This window comes from Nycticebus coucang, chromosome 4, assembly GCF_027406575.1.
Source record: "Nycticebus coucang isolate mNycCou1 chromosome 4, mNycCou1.pri, whole genome shotgun sequence".
NCBI lineage: Eukaryota > Metazoa > Chordata > Mammalia > Primates > Lorisidae > Nycticebus > Nycticebus coucang.
The window spans coordinates 142,172,694-142,187,311 of record NC_069783.1 but is presented as its reverse complement, the minus strand read 5'-3'; the positions used below and the strand labels follow the sequence as shown (position 1 = coordinate 142,187,311).

Below are 14,618 nucleotides of genomic sequence, written 5' to 3'. Positions count from 1 at the left end.
GTGACACACATACTCCCACACACACACGCACACACAATGTAATGTTATTCAGCCTTAAAAAAGAAGAAAATCCTGCCATTTGCAGGATGAACTTGGAAGACATTAGCTAAGTAAAATAAGCCAGACACAGAAAGAAAAATATAGCATAGAACTCACTTATATTTAGAATTTTAAAGAGACAAAATCACAGAAGCAGAGAGTAGACAAAATGATAGTTATCAGGAGGAAGAGGGGAGGGACGTGGAATGGGGAGATATTGGTTAAAAACTATAAAGTCTTAGTTATGTAGGTCAATAAGTTCTAGAGATCTCATGTATAGCAGAGAACTACAGTTAATATTATTAATACAATATTATATACTTGAAACTTGCTAAGAGAGATCTCAAGTATTCTCCCACACCCACAGTAGAAAAAATGATTTTAAAAAAAGAATTTTTAAACACTTACTATGCATCAGATACAGGAAATAAATTTATAAACAAAAATTTAAGAACAGTAGTAATAAAGTAACATTAAATTTCTCAGGATAATGAATGGAACTCTGTAATTCCAGAAGCAAACACAACAGAAGAGACACAGAGTGAGAGAGATTTGAGAAATTCCATAGGTCAGTCTAGGAATCAGACAAATGTGCTTAGGTAATACCAAGCAGAAGCACAGGCTGAACAGCAAGAATACCTCAGGAGAAGGCCTCTGTTACAGTCAAGCGATGGCCAACCAACAACCTAAGTGGGCCCGTGTGAAAAGGGAAGAGCCAAGAGAAACTTGTGAAGAATATTAAAGTCTTAATAAACAGAAACCTTGAGGTGCACATGACTAGCGTTATTAGACCTAAAAAAGGTAACTGGACATTCTCTTCCCACAAAGAACTGCCTTCTGTGGGAACTTAAAGGTTTAAAAATCAGCCCCAAGGTTTCTCCCTCATACAAAAGAAAAATTTCCCAACAGGCCAGTTCCCAACAGAACTACTGCAGTCAGGGCAACAGAAGTGGGGAAAGATGCCTGTGGTAGCAGGTGGCAACTCTGAGATGGGAAGGTTTGGGGGAAAGAACAGGTACCAGTATTATCTTAGGGTCCCTTCCATCCTTGTAATTCAATGATTTTTAGGGAAACATATTACATAGCAGAGGTTTATAAATACCAGAGAATACAGTTGATAAAAAACTACACTATTAAGAAGAGAAAAGGCAGAAAACTTTCATTCCTCCTTTTCGATACCTATGATGTTACCTAATTAAAAGTCTTTCCACCCTATCCAGTAATTGAGCTACTATATACAACTTAAAGTTTAGGGGAAAAGAGTATAAATGCAGCTTTCGACATATTTATAAAGCAATCTATTTCTTCACTAAGTGGCCCTGTCTAGAAAACTAAGCTTTTTTAGTTCTCAAACGTGGCTCTCATTTCTTAACCCCACCAGTGTCCCTGTCTCTATAAGTCTCATGCCTAATTTCATTCCTTGAACGTGAGGATATCGATCATCTCTGGCAAATCAGAATTGCTTGTACACTAAGAGTAAATAGGCAATAAAAGAAGTATTCAGGAAACTCTCCAGAGAAGTAATTTTCAACCAGTATGTTGTGGCACACTGGTGTTTCATGAGGATCTTAGGTGTGCCACAAAAATTTATAAATATCATTATTAAATTATTTTCAAAAGAACTTCAAAACACGATAAGTATATTCTTTTTTTTCCACTCTTTTTTTTTTTTTTTTTATGAAATTTAAGTGCCATGGAAGTTTAACTACAGGTTCAAGTGTGCCATGAGATTAAAAAAAAAAAGTTGAAAAACACTGCTCTAGAGAATAAAAGTGTCAAAAGACCATGGCCCTTGAAAGGTCTATTTGGTAGCTTTTCAAACCTTTTCTTTTCTTACCCATTTCCTTCCCAGTGTCTGACCATATTCTATAGACAGGAAGCTGCTAGATCATTATTTAAATAATATAATTAATCTTTATCATGTCCCATAATGGAATTCTGAGATATAAATGTAAATAAACATATTTCTCAACACAGAAATTGATTTTTTAAATTTTTTTTCTACAAAGGGCTCAGCACACTAGACTAGGAGCCAGCACCCATCGCACCTCCTACTATTGTTGCCTCTGCTATTAACCTTCTTTTCCTCATTCACAGTATGATAATAATAAAAGCTGTCAATTATGGAATTCCTTTGTGGAGGGACATGGAAATCCAGGCACCATACCAGGCACCTTACATGTGTTATTTATAATCCTACCACACTATTACACTATTAAGAAGAGGGAAGGCAGAAAGTACTGTGGCTACGTTTTAAATCTGGGTCTATCTGACTCTAAACCTCACTCTTTTTCTACCCTGCAGACTTTCTCATCATGTCACATCTAGTAGATATCAACTCTTTGGGAATATTGTACTTCATTTTTCTAAGAACCATTAGGATGATATCTCTTTGTCATTACAATTCAGGTCTCTCAATCAAACTCAATATGCTTCTAAGTTAAAAATCTACCAAAGAATACAAAATGGTTGCAGTAATTAATATTTAATCTCAAAAAAGCCATAACATTTGCTTCTTACAATTTAATAACTATTACAGGATGACAGAGATTTTTGCCAATTTTACTCGACAGCACATTCGAAGAGAATAAGAACAATGCATCTGATTAAGCTGTCAGAGGTCAGGGCAATGTCTTATCCAAGAGCTATATGGGCATTAACATCCAACACTCAATTGTTGATGAAAGATAGAATCAATCAATTACTTCAGAAAGTAATTGATTGAGGCACCCGAAATACTTTTTTTAAAAGAAAAAGTATTTCATGATTCAAAAAATAAATGTTTTTTTGATCTACAGATAAACTTCCTACCTCTCGATCCTTGAGTTTCATGGCGAGCACCAACTGATGCCTGTGGTTAGTGAGAGCTTCTCGGTAATTTCCTTTGGAGAAGAATGCAGAGCCTAGATTCCCATGAGCTCGGCATTCTCCTGTCTGGTCACCTGAATTGGATTTTTAAAAAAGATAAAATTTCTCTATGTTATATTATTTATAATACGTAATGGACATCCGTAAGAACCACGGATTCATTAGCTAAGATTTCACTGACCTTGTTTTAGAAAAGTATTTGCTTCTTACACCACACCATATCTGGGGACTTGTAGTCCTACAGCCTAATCTCTGGTGAAAACTGTTATTACTATTATAACATACAACTACGCTGAGGGACTTAGGTTATCTAGGGAATGAGACGTTAAAGACCTTGACACAAACCAGCTGCTGCTTGAGTCTCCTCATTATTTTGCTAATGACTTTTGATTCTGAACATTAGCTTGTTGGTTTAGTCATTTGATTCCAAACCTATAATATATTGCTTGATAGACTCACCAAATCCCTCCTTTTACTGAAAATTGGGCAAGTCCCTGAATAATCACCATAATAACCATCATAATCATAGCCATACTTTTCTTACAAATGAGGGAACTAGTGCACAGAGAGATCATGAAACTTGCCCAAAGTCATATAGCTAGTAAGTGAGAGCCGGGATTCTAAACCCAGTAGTATGGCTCCATAGTAAACACGCTTAATCTCTGCTCTATACTATTTCCTCTGCAATGATGATGCATTCTGTAGGAAGAAAAAATTTAAATTATGATAAAAGTTTCACCCACCAATGCTATCATTTGAGATTTTAAATTTGTAAGCTGCAATATCTGAAGAGAGTGATGAGTATGTTAACTCATATCTCTTGATCTTTTGGGAGTCCTGGTACTTTGTTATATGACAAAGCCCTAATAATTTGAGTACTCTAAAACAAAGATTGTTCTAGAGACACTCAGTTTTCACTGTATATGTCACTTCCATTCATTGCAGGCTAATCAGCTTTGTTTGTTTCATTTGTGCACAGAAATAAAGGAGTATACTCTACCTAAAGTCTTGGCTACATCCAAGTCCTGCTGCATGTATCCAGTGCTCTTCTCTGTGTTGCCAAGAGACCAGTAAGCACTGCTCAGGGCAGAGAAAACAGAACCTCTCAGTTTGAGGCTGCAGGTGCCAATCTTCAGAGCAGCTTCTAAGACAACCACAGAGGCCCCGTGATGGCCAGCTGTCAGGAGTTCCTGCCCAACCACAGACACGACCACAAAGGGACTCTTGTCCAGTTTCATTTTCTGAAGCTGCTGATAAGTAGGCTCGAGGGAGTCTGAAAATAAACAATAAAAAAGCAAGAGAATGTAGGATGATATACCAAACAATAAAAACTCTTCTAACCCAATAAAAACTCTTCTAACTTTAGCACCACCCAAACTATCCACTTACAAATACAACTAGTATCACCAACCCCAGTCCACTAATTTCATTCTCCTCACTCTTACATGCATATGTCACATTTATCCTTTCTTTTTGTCTTTTTTTTTTTTATCATGATGCATTTATGCTACTTTCCCTGAATGGTGCCCCCTTCCCGGTCCTGTTCCTTCTCAAAATATTACAAGTACATCCCTCAAGTCCCATCTGTTCTGGGTAATAATCCCCACACCCTCCAGCATACATCAACCTTTGTATTCAAACTTGTGCTGCATTTTTAAGTACTGCACAGTTTGGTCATTAGCTATTTTATTCTCCTGTGTTCATTTTAAAAAAATACTTTCCCAACTAAATATAAAGATTGCTTTAGGACTGTTTAATACTTTAACTTCAAGCAAGCAATATAATGTGGTCTCTCAATAGAAAATTTACCATTGCCAAATAGGTGAAAAATCTCTAACACGTCCAGCATTTGATAAATTTTTGCTGAACTTAAATTTGAATGACTCATTAATAACTCCATCCATATTTTTACCTAGAAGATGAAGAAAAGTAAGCTCTCCCAATAAAATACCTGTCATTCTCACTGGTAAACCAGTGTCCACCATTGCTTCTCAGATCAGTATACCCAAATAAAAAAATATTATTTATTTTTATTATGGTCACAGATGAAATCATTAAAAAAATCTGAGTTTACTAAGGTAAGATGGAAGATAAAATTAATGTTGATCTCATTTTATTTTCATGAGGTATTTAGAGGACATAAATTAGAGGTCAGTAAGCTTCAAGGAGATTCCTTCCATTTTAAGCTAGGTTTGAATGTAGATCCTCACAGCTCCTTTACCTCATTTTCCCTTCTTTATTCTTTGAAGACACCTGCAGAGCTATTAACTACAGCCCTACAGTGAGACAGCACTTATAAAGCATTTGTTGTTAGCTTACCTGAAAAATATTTCACATTAGTTTCTCCACTATGCACATGTAAAAAAAAAAACTATAAAAGGGTTGGTCTCTTTAAATCTCCAATCTCCTAGCCAAGAGTACTGCATTAAAATGTAATTTTTACAATTTATGACTTTGAATCTAAACTCTCCACTAAAAAGCTCTCGCCTGAATCAACATTACCACGGAAACCTTGAAACCTACTGGTGCCTAACACATTTCTTTCCTTCAATCAGATCACTAAGCAAAGAACAAAGAACATTTTTACACCTGTCAAGATGCAAGCAGTGTGTACTACTGTAAACACTTGCTAACCAATAGGGTTAAATACAGGCACAAGCACCAAGAATCGCTACAACAGAAAAGAACAATACAATACTGAAATAATGTGAGCTGAATTTGGTGGCATCTGCTGAGTCTGGCAGCCAATGGTGATCACATCAGCATCCTGCTGGCCAATTAGCAGAAACAAAAATAATAGAACTTTAGTGCTAAAAGGACCTTTAAAAAAATCCTCATTTCGGACATGAAGAATGTGAGTAAGTAATTCACCTAAGAGAGCTTGGAACACAGCCATGATAAGAATCTATAGCAGGGCTCTAAATCGAGTTCTATGATACCCTATCAGGCAGGATTATCAGTTGCTAGCAGCAGAATCCAGTCTTGGCTGATTTTAAGTAGGAAAGAAATACAGAATGACTACTGGGAAGGGTGGAAAACTGGGTCTCCAAACCCACACACAAACTCCTGCCACAAAAGCTGTGCAGTGAATGCAATGTAACCATTCTAACTAAACAGCCTGCCACTACGTGCAATGCTTCCCCCACTTTTACGGAATGCCACCCTTGGAAAACAGGTGTCACTACTGCCACCTCCACCACCAGAACATTTCTGTGCTGTCTTTTCCTTTTAAACCTTTAGCTTCTGATTCAAAGGCGGGGTCCCAGCAACAAAGGAGAATGGGGAAATTAGGATCTGATATTTTCAGCTTTTATAGCGGAAGGCAGGAAGCAGAAGTGTAAGATAAGAAATTCTCTAAACAGAAAGAGTTCAGACACTTATAGCCCCAAATGATTGATGACCAACAAAGATACTATGTTTCGGTTGGTAATATTTTATCCCATAGCAACTATGGCTAAATTAGGAAAAGAGCCATCTAATTGAGTCTTGCAAACTGTACAAGAATAGACCAAGTGTGGTGGCTTACACTTGTAATCCCAGTGCTTTGGGTGGCCTAGGCAGGAGACTCACTTGAGGTCAGGACTTTAAGATCAGCATGGGCAACATAGCAAGACCTGTCTCTACAAAAAATAAAAAAATAAAAAATTACCCAGGTATAGCAGTGCAGACCTATAGTCTGAGCTACTGGAGAGGCTGAGGCAGGAGAATTGCTTGAGCTCCAGACTTTGAGAATACAGTGAGCCATGCACCATCGAGCTCCAATGTGGGTGATAGAGTGAGACCCCGTCGCAAAAAAATAAATAAATAAAACAATACAATAACAGTAGAAAGAAGAGAGTATACTGCCACAGTTAGAGGGCTAAAGGGACTATCTGGAAGAGTCCCAAAAGAGAAAGATATCTTTAACTGTGCAAATCTTCACTAGATGAAAATGAAATTGAAGAAATAAGAAGATAAAATTTCCCTTTGGAGTATATAGAAAATAAAACATAGCTAGCGGGAGGCGGAGCAAGATGGCAGCCGAGTAACAGCTTCCTTGCATCTGGGCACCGTGAGTCTGGGGAGATAGGACTCCAGGCATCTCTGGCTGGTGGGATCTGCCTATCATCACTCCTATGAGGATACAGGGAGTCAGTGAGAGACTTCTGGACCCCAAGAGGAGGACTAAAACCGTGGAAAACCGGCAAGTGGTCGCGTGTGTTCTATCCGTCTAAACCCGCCCACAACTGTAAGTTCAGTAGCAGCGAGACTGCAAACCAGAAAGGCCTTACCTGTGAACTGTTTTGATGTCCTTGGACTTGGCACTGAGTTGAACTGCCTTGGGGAAGGCCTGAGCGGGAGTGCGGAGAACTTTGGCCGTTGTCTAGGGCCCCAGTCTGAGCCGCTGAGCCAGACAGAGCTAATAGTGTTTGGCGGTGGGTCACACGGATCCATTGTCAGTGATCTGCCCCGGCAAGCTCCGCCCTCAGGGTCGCAGAGCTAGAAACGGGTGGGAGCTGGTAACCCAGCAACCAAGTAGCCTAAGGGTGGGGTCTGAGCCGCCTTACAGCCCTAACCCTCAGGGGCAGAGTGAGACCAGTTTTGGCACACTGGGTAAGTGGATAGCCACTTCAGCAGCGATTCCAGCGAGAAAGCTGGGAAAGCTTCTGCTCATCAAGTTTACAAGTTCAAAGTGCCTTTTAAGTAGGCTGAAGAGAGATTTAGGGTGTCTACCTGCTGGGGTTTGAGAAATCAGCAGCCTCCAGTCGTATCAGAACTGTGACTAACATCTCATACCCCAGAAGACCACGTGTTGCCCAGACAATATTCAATAACATATACAAACTGCTTTGTTTTTGGTTGTGTATTTTTTTCTTTTTTTTTTTGGTTTGGTTGTTTTTTTTGTTTGTTTATTTTGACATTGCTGATGTTCTTTTGTTTTTTTAATTTCAATCTTTTCCACACAGATCTCTTTTTCTTTCTCAATTTTCCTAGTTTAATTATAATTTCCCATTGCTGCCTTTTTTAATAACTTCAACTTCATTTTTGCTACTGTTTCTACTGATATTATTTGGTTTTTCACCCAATTTTATTCCTGTAAAGTTTTCTGTTTGCTTGTTTTGGTTTGATTTATAGCATTTATGTCTTTCCTCTCTACTTGGTGGAGGTGGGGTACTGTGTCTGACCAGGTTAGCAAAGAGCTGCTGACCTCAAGGGAACAACGCAACTGGGCACCCCCAGAAGGTGGGGTTTTTTAAGGTTGTGTCAAAGTACCCTACTGTACACCTATATTGCCCTGTCTCCCTCTTTCTGTGGCTCTCTTCTTTTTGTCAATATTCCTTATACCCACCCCCTCTCCTTTCTCTATCTTTCTTTTTTTCTTATCACTCGGTCCTCCTTTCTTTCATCCCCTTTTTTTTGCTCTTCAACCTTCTCACCCTTCTGGTCCTGTAACCCTTAGTCCACAGGCACAAGAACTTAAAGAGCAAGAGGAAGTGAAAGGAAAATTAGGGCAAGGAAACAGATAAAAGAAATCACTCATGAGGAAGAATCAGCAGAAAACTCCAGGCAACATGAAGAACCAGTCCAGAACAACCCCACCAAGGGACCATGAGGTAGCTACTGCAGATGATTCCACCAGTATAGAAATGTTAGGAATGACAGAAAGGGAATTTAGAATACACATGTTGAAAACAATGAAAGAAATGATGGAAACAATGAAGGAAATTGCTAATAAAGTGGAAAATAACAAAAAGGAAATCCAAAAACAGAATCAAATAAGAGATGAACGATATGAAGAATATAAAAAGGATATAGCAGAGCTAAAGGAACTGAAACAGTCAATTAGGGAACTTAAAGATGCAATGGAAAGTATCAGCAACAGGTTAGACCATGCAGAAGAAAGAATTTCAGAGGTAGAAGACAAAGTTCTTGAGATAACTCAGATAGTAAAAGAGGCAGAAAAGAAGAGAGAGAAAGCAGAACGTTCACTGTCAGAATTATGGGACTTTATGAAGCATACCAACATACGAGTTATAGGAATTCCAGAAGGAGAAGATGAATGCCCCAGAGGAATGGAAGCCATACTAGAGAATACTATAAAAGAAAATTTCCCAAACATCACCAAAGATTCTGACACACTGCTTTCAGAGGGATATCGGACCCTGGGTCGCCTCAACTCTCACCGAGCTTCTCCAAGACACATTGTGATGAACCTGTCCAAAGTCAAGACAAAAGAAAAGATTCTGCAAGCTGCCAGGAGTAAGCGCCAGTTGACCTACAGGGGCAAATCCATCAGAGTTACTGCAGACTTCTCTAATGAAACTTTCCAAGCAAGAAGACAATGGTCATCTACCTTTAATCTACTTAAACAGAACAATTTTCAGCCCAGAATTCTGTACCCTGCTAAGCTAAGCTTAAAAATTGACGGAGAAATCAAATCATTTACGGATATACAAACATTGAGGAAATTTGCCACAACAAGACCAGCTCTACAGGAAATACTTCAACCTGTTCTGCACACTGACCACCACAATGGATCAGCAGCAAAGTAAGAACTCAGAAATCAAAGGACAGAACCTAACCTCCACACTGATGCAAAAGATAAAACTAAGCAATGGACTCTCACCAAATAAGACGAATAGAATACTACCACACTTATCAATTATCTCAATAAATGTTAATGGCTTGAATTCCCCACTGAAGAGACATAGATTGGCTGACTGGATTAAAAAACACAAGCCATCCGTTTGCTGTCTGCAAGAAACACACCTGGCTTCAAAAGACAAATTAAAGCTCCGAGTCAAGGGTTGGAAGACAATTTTTCAGGCAAATGGAACTCAGAAGAAAAGAGGAGTTGCAATCTTATTTTCAGATACATGTGGATTTAAAGCAACTAAAGTCAAAAAAGACAAAGATGGTCACTTTATATTGGTCAAGGGAAAACTACAACAAGAAGACATTTCAATTCTAAATATTTATGCACCCAATTTAAATGCTCCCAGATTCTTGAAGCAGACCTTACTCAGTCTGAGCAATATGATATCTGATAATACCATCATAACAGGGGACTTTAACACACCTCTTACAGAGCTGGACAGATCCTCTAAACAGAAATTAAACAAAGATGTAAGAGATTCAAATGAGACCCTAGAACAATTATGCTTGATAGACGCATATAGAACACTCCACCCCAAAGATAAAGAATATACATTCTTCTCATCACCCCATGGAACATTCTCCAAAATTGATCATATCCTGGGACACAAAACAAATATCAACAGAATCAAAAGAATTGAAATTTTACCTTGTATCTTTTCAGACCATAAGGCACTAAAGGTGGAACTCAACTCTAACAAAAATGCTCAACCCCACCCAAAGGCATGGAAATTAAACAATCTTCTCTTGAATAACAGATGGGTGAAGGAAGAAATAAAACAGGAAATCATTAACTTCCTTGAGCATAACAACAATGAACACACAAGCTACCAAAACCTGTGGGATACTGCAAAAGCAGTTTTGAGAGGAAAATTCATCGCTTTAGATGCCTACATTCTAAAAACAGAAAGAGAGCACATCAGCAATCTCACAAGAGATCTTTTGGAATTGGAAAAAGAAGAAAAATCTAAGCCTAAACTCAGTAGAAGAAAAGAAATATCCAAAATCAAATCAGAGATCAATGAAATTGAAAACAAAAGAATCATTCAGAAAATTAATGAAACAAGGAGTTGGTTTTTTGAAAAAATAAATAAAATAGATAAACAATTGGCCAGACTAACTAGAAATAGAAAAGTAAAATCTCTAATAACCTCAATCAGAAACGATAAAGGGGAAATAACAACTGATCCCACAGAGATACAAGAGATCATCTCTGAATACTACCAGAAATTCTATGCCCAGAAATTTGACAATGTGAAGGAAATGGATCAATATTTGGAATCACACCCTCTCCCTAGACTTAGCCAGGAAGAAATAGACCTCCTGAACAGACCAATTTCAAGCACTGAGATCAAAGAAACAATAAAAAAGCTTCCAACTAAAAAATGCCCTGGTCCAGATGGCTTCACTCCAGAATTCTATCAAACCTTCAAGGAAGAGCTTATTCCTATACTGCAGAAATTATTCCAAAAAACTGAGGAAGAAGGAATCTTCCCCAACACATTCTATGAAGCAAACATCACCCTGATACCAAAACCAGGAAAAGACCCAAGCAAAAAGGAGAATTTCAGACCAATCTCACTCATGAATATAGATGGAAAAATTCTCAACAAAATCCTAGCCAATAGATTACAGCTTATCATCAAAAAAGTCATTCATCATGATCAAGTAGGCTTCATTCCAGGGATGCAAGGCTGGTTTAACATACGCAAGTCCATAAATGTTATCCACCATATTAACAGAGGCAAAAATAAAAATCATATGATCCTCTCAATAGATGCAGAAAAAGCATTTGATAAAATCCAGCATCCTTTTCTAATTAGAACACTGAAGAGTATAGGCATAGGTGGCACATTTCTAAAACTGATGGAAGCTATCTATGACAAACCCACAGTCAATATTTTACTGAATGGAGTAAAACTGAAAGCTTTTCATCTTAGAACTGGAACCAGACAAGGTTGTCCTCTGTCACCTTTACTATTCAACATAGTGCTGGAAGTTCTAGCCAATACAATTAGGCAAGACAAGGAAATAAAGGGAATCCAAATGGGAGCAGAGGAGGTCAAACTCTCCCTCTTTGCTGACGACATGATCTTATACTTAGAGAAACCCAGAGACTCAACCACAAGACTCCTAGAAGTCATCAAAAAATACAGTAATGTTTCAGGATATAAAATCAATGTCCACAAGTCAGTAGCCTTTGTATACACCAATAACAGTCAAGATGAGAAGCTAATTAAGGACACAACTCCCTTCACCATAGTTTCAAAGAAAATGAAATACCTAGGAATATACCTAACGAAGGAGGTGAAGGACCTCTATAAAGAAAACTATGAAATCCTCAGAGAGGAAATAGCAGAGGATATTAACAAATGGAAGAACATACCATGCTCATGGATGGGAAGAATCAACATTGTTAAAATGTCTATACTTCCCAAAGCAATCTACCTATTCAATGCCATTCCTATCAAAGTACCTACATCGTACTTTCAAGATTTGGAAAAAATGATTCTGCGTTTTGTATGGAACCAGAAAAAACCCCGTATAGCTAAGGCAGTTCTTAGTAACAAAAATAAAGCAGGGGGCATCAGCATACCAGAATTTAGTCTGTACTACAAAGCCATAGTGGTCAAGACAGCATGGTACTGGCACAAAAACAGAGACATAGACACTTGGAATCGAATTGAACACCAAGAAATGAAACTAACATCTTACAACCACCCAATCTTTGATAAACCAAACAAGAACTTACCTTGGGGGAAAGACTCCCTATTCAATAAATGGTGTTGGGAGAACTGCATGTCTACATGTAAAAGACTGAAACTGGACCCACACCTTTCCCCACTCACAAAAATTGATTCAAGATGGATAAAGGACTTAAACTTAAGGCATGAAACAATAAAAATCCTCCAAGAAAGCATAGGAAAAACACTGGAAGATATTGGCCTGGGGGAAGACTTCATGAAGAAGACTGCCATGGCAATTGCAACAACAACAAAAATAAACAAATGGGACTTCATTAAACTGAAAAGCTTCTGTACAGCTAAGGACACAATAACCAAAGCAAAGAGACAACCTACACAATGGGAAAGGATATTTGCATATTTTCAGTCAGACAAAAGCTTGATAACCAGGATCTATAGAGAACTCAAATTAATCCACATGAAAAAAGCCAACAATCCCTTATATCAATGGGCAAGAGACATGAATAGAACTTTCTCTAAAGACGACAGACAAATGGCTAACAAACACATGAAAAAATGTTCATCATCTCTATATATTAGAGAAATGCAAATCAAAACAACCCTGAGATATCATCTAACCCCAGTGAGAATGGCCCACATCACAAAATCTCAAAACTTCAGATGCTGGCGTGGATGTGGAGAGAAGGGAACACTTTTACACTGCTGGTGGGACTGCAAACTAGTACAACCTTTCTGGAAGGAAGTATGGAGAAACCTCAAAGCACTCAACCTAGACCTCCCATTCGATCCTGCAATCCCATTACTGGGCATCTACCCAGAAGGAAAAAAATCCTTTTATCATAAGGACACTTGTACTAGACTGTTTATTGCAGCTCAATTTACAATCGCCAAAATGTGGAAACAGCCTAAATGCCCACCAACCCAGGAATGGATTAACAAGCTGTGGTATATGTATACCATGGAATACTATTCAGCCATTAAAAAAAATGGAGACTTTACATCTTTCGTATTAACCTGGATGGACGTGGAAGACATTATTCTTAGTAAAGCATCACAAAAATGGAGAAGCATGAATCCTATGTACTCAATCTTGATATGAGGACAATTAATGACAATTAAGGTTATGGGGGGGGAAGCAGAAAGAGGGATGGAGGGAGGAGGGTGGGGCCTTAGTGTGTGTCACACTTTATGGGGGCAAGACATGATTGCAAGAGGGACTTTACCTAACAATTGCAATCAGTGTAACTGGCTTATTGTACCCTCAATGAATCCCCAACAATAAAAAAAAAAAAAAAAAAAAAAAAAGAAAAGAAAATATAAATACTTTAAAAGATAAGTGATAATTCAAAGGTAAATATAAAGCTAATACACAATACTCGTTATAAGAGTCTGGAATAGGGAGCGACGATCAAGGGCAATTAGAAAGTTTCATGGAAGCAGAACTTGATTTCTTTTCTTCTTGCTCACTATAACCTCAAAGTGATCCTCCTCCCTCAGCCTCCTGAGTAGCTGGGACTCTAGGCACCCCCACATCATGCTCGGCTAAGTTTTTTGTAGAGACAGGGTCCCACACTTACTTAGGCTAGTTTCAAACTCCCAGCCTCAAACAATCCTGCCTTGGCCTCCCAAAGTGCTAGGATTACAGGTATGGAGCCACTGCACCTGCCCAGAACTTCATTTCTTGAAGAAAGTAGGACTTAGAAAAGTCTTTGCTTTTCTCTGAGAGTGAAAGATATTTTATGCAGAATGTTTATCCCACACAAAGGTGCCATACATGGAATGACAGGGAATGCTAAACAGGCCAGCTTGAATTGACCAGTCAGTAATTGTAGGGGAGAAAGCTAAGGTGGAATAATGGAGAAAACAATGAATTATAGATAAAGAGATCAGTATTTCAAAGCACATAGTTTCAATCTCTCACTTTGTTAAATGTATAGGTTATGATTGTGGTGATGGTTACACAAATTTATACATATATATGTATGCATTTGTAGAAATACATACATATCTGTACATATATGTGTACATCTATGCATTTGTACAAATATACACACAAAAGCCAATTTTACTCTTTGTCAATTTAAAATATTTTAATATCAAATGTCATTGCTTTTGGCTATAATTACCTCTCACTGACCTAAGCCCACTAATCAGAAGCTCTAGTTAGCGACTGAACATACTTTTGACATATTAAAATGGTAGCAGAAGCTTTCTTTTTTTATTTCAAAATATTAATGAGGTACAAATGTTTTTGGTTACATGGATTGCTTTTGTAATGCATGAATTATGGCTATCTGTGTGCCCAACATGCAAACAGTGTTCATGTACCCATTAGGTAGGTTTTTGCCCTTCCCTACCATCCTCTTCTCC

The 14,618-nt window shown here is 38.1% G+C and overlaps 1 protein-coding gene across 5 annotated transcripts in view; it reads right to left on the bottom strand.

Annotated features, from left to right (window-relative positions):
• Positions 1-14,618, bottom strand: part of LOC128583199 (tetratricopeptide repeat protein 28) — an 882,203-nt gene that overhangs the window by 389,389 nt on the left and 478,196 nt on the right. For all 5 annotated transcript variants that reach the window (XR_008379421.1, XR_008379422.1, XM_053587214.1 and 2 more), the window contains 2 exons: positions 3,908-4,180; positions 2,851-2,981 (listed from right to left, as the gene is read on the bottom strand). Coding sequence is in view for 3 of the 5 variants with exons in the window: in XM_053587214.1 (XP_053443189.1) it covers positions 2,851-2,981; positions 3,908-4,180 (404 nt within the window). In the remaining 2 variants the exon portion in view is untranslated. The remainder of the gene's footprint in view (positions 1-2,850; positions 2,982-3,907; positions 4,181-14,618) is intronic.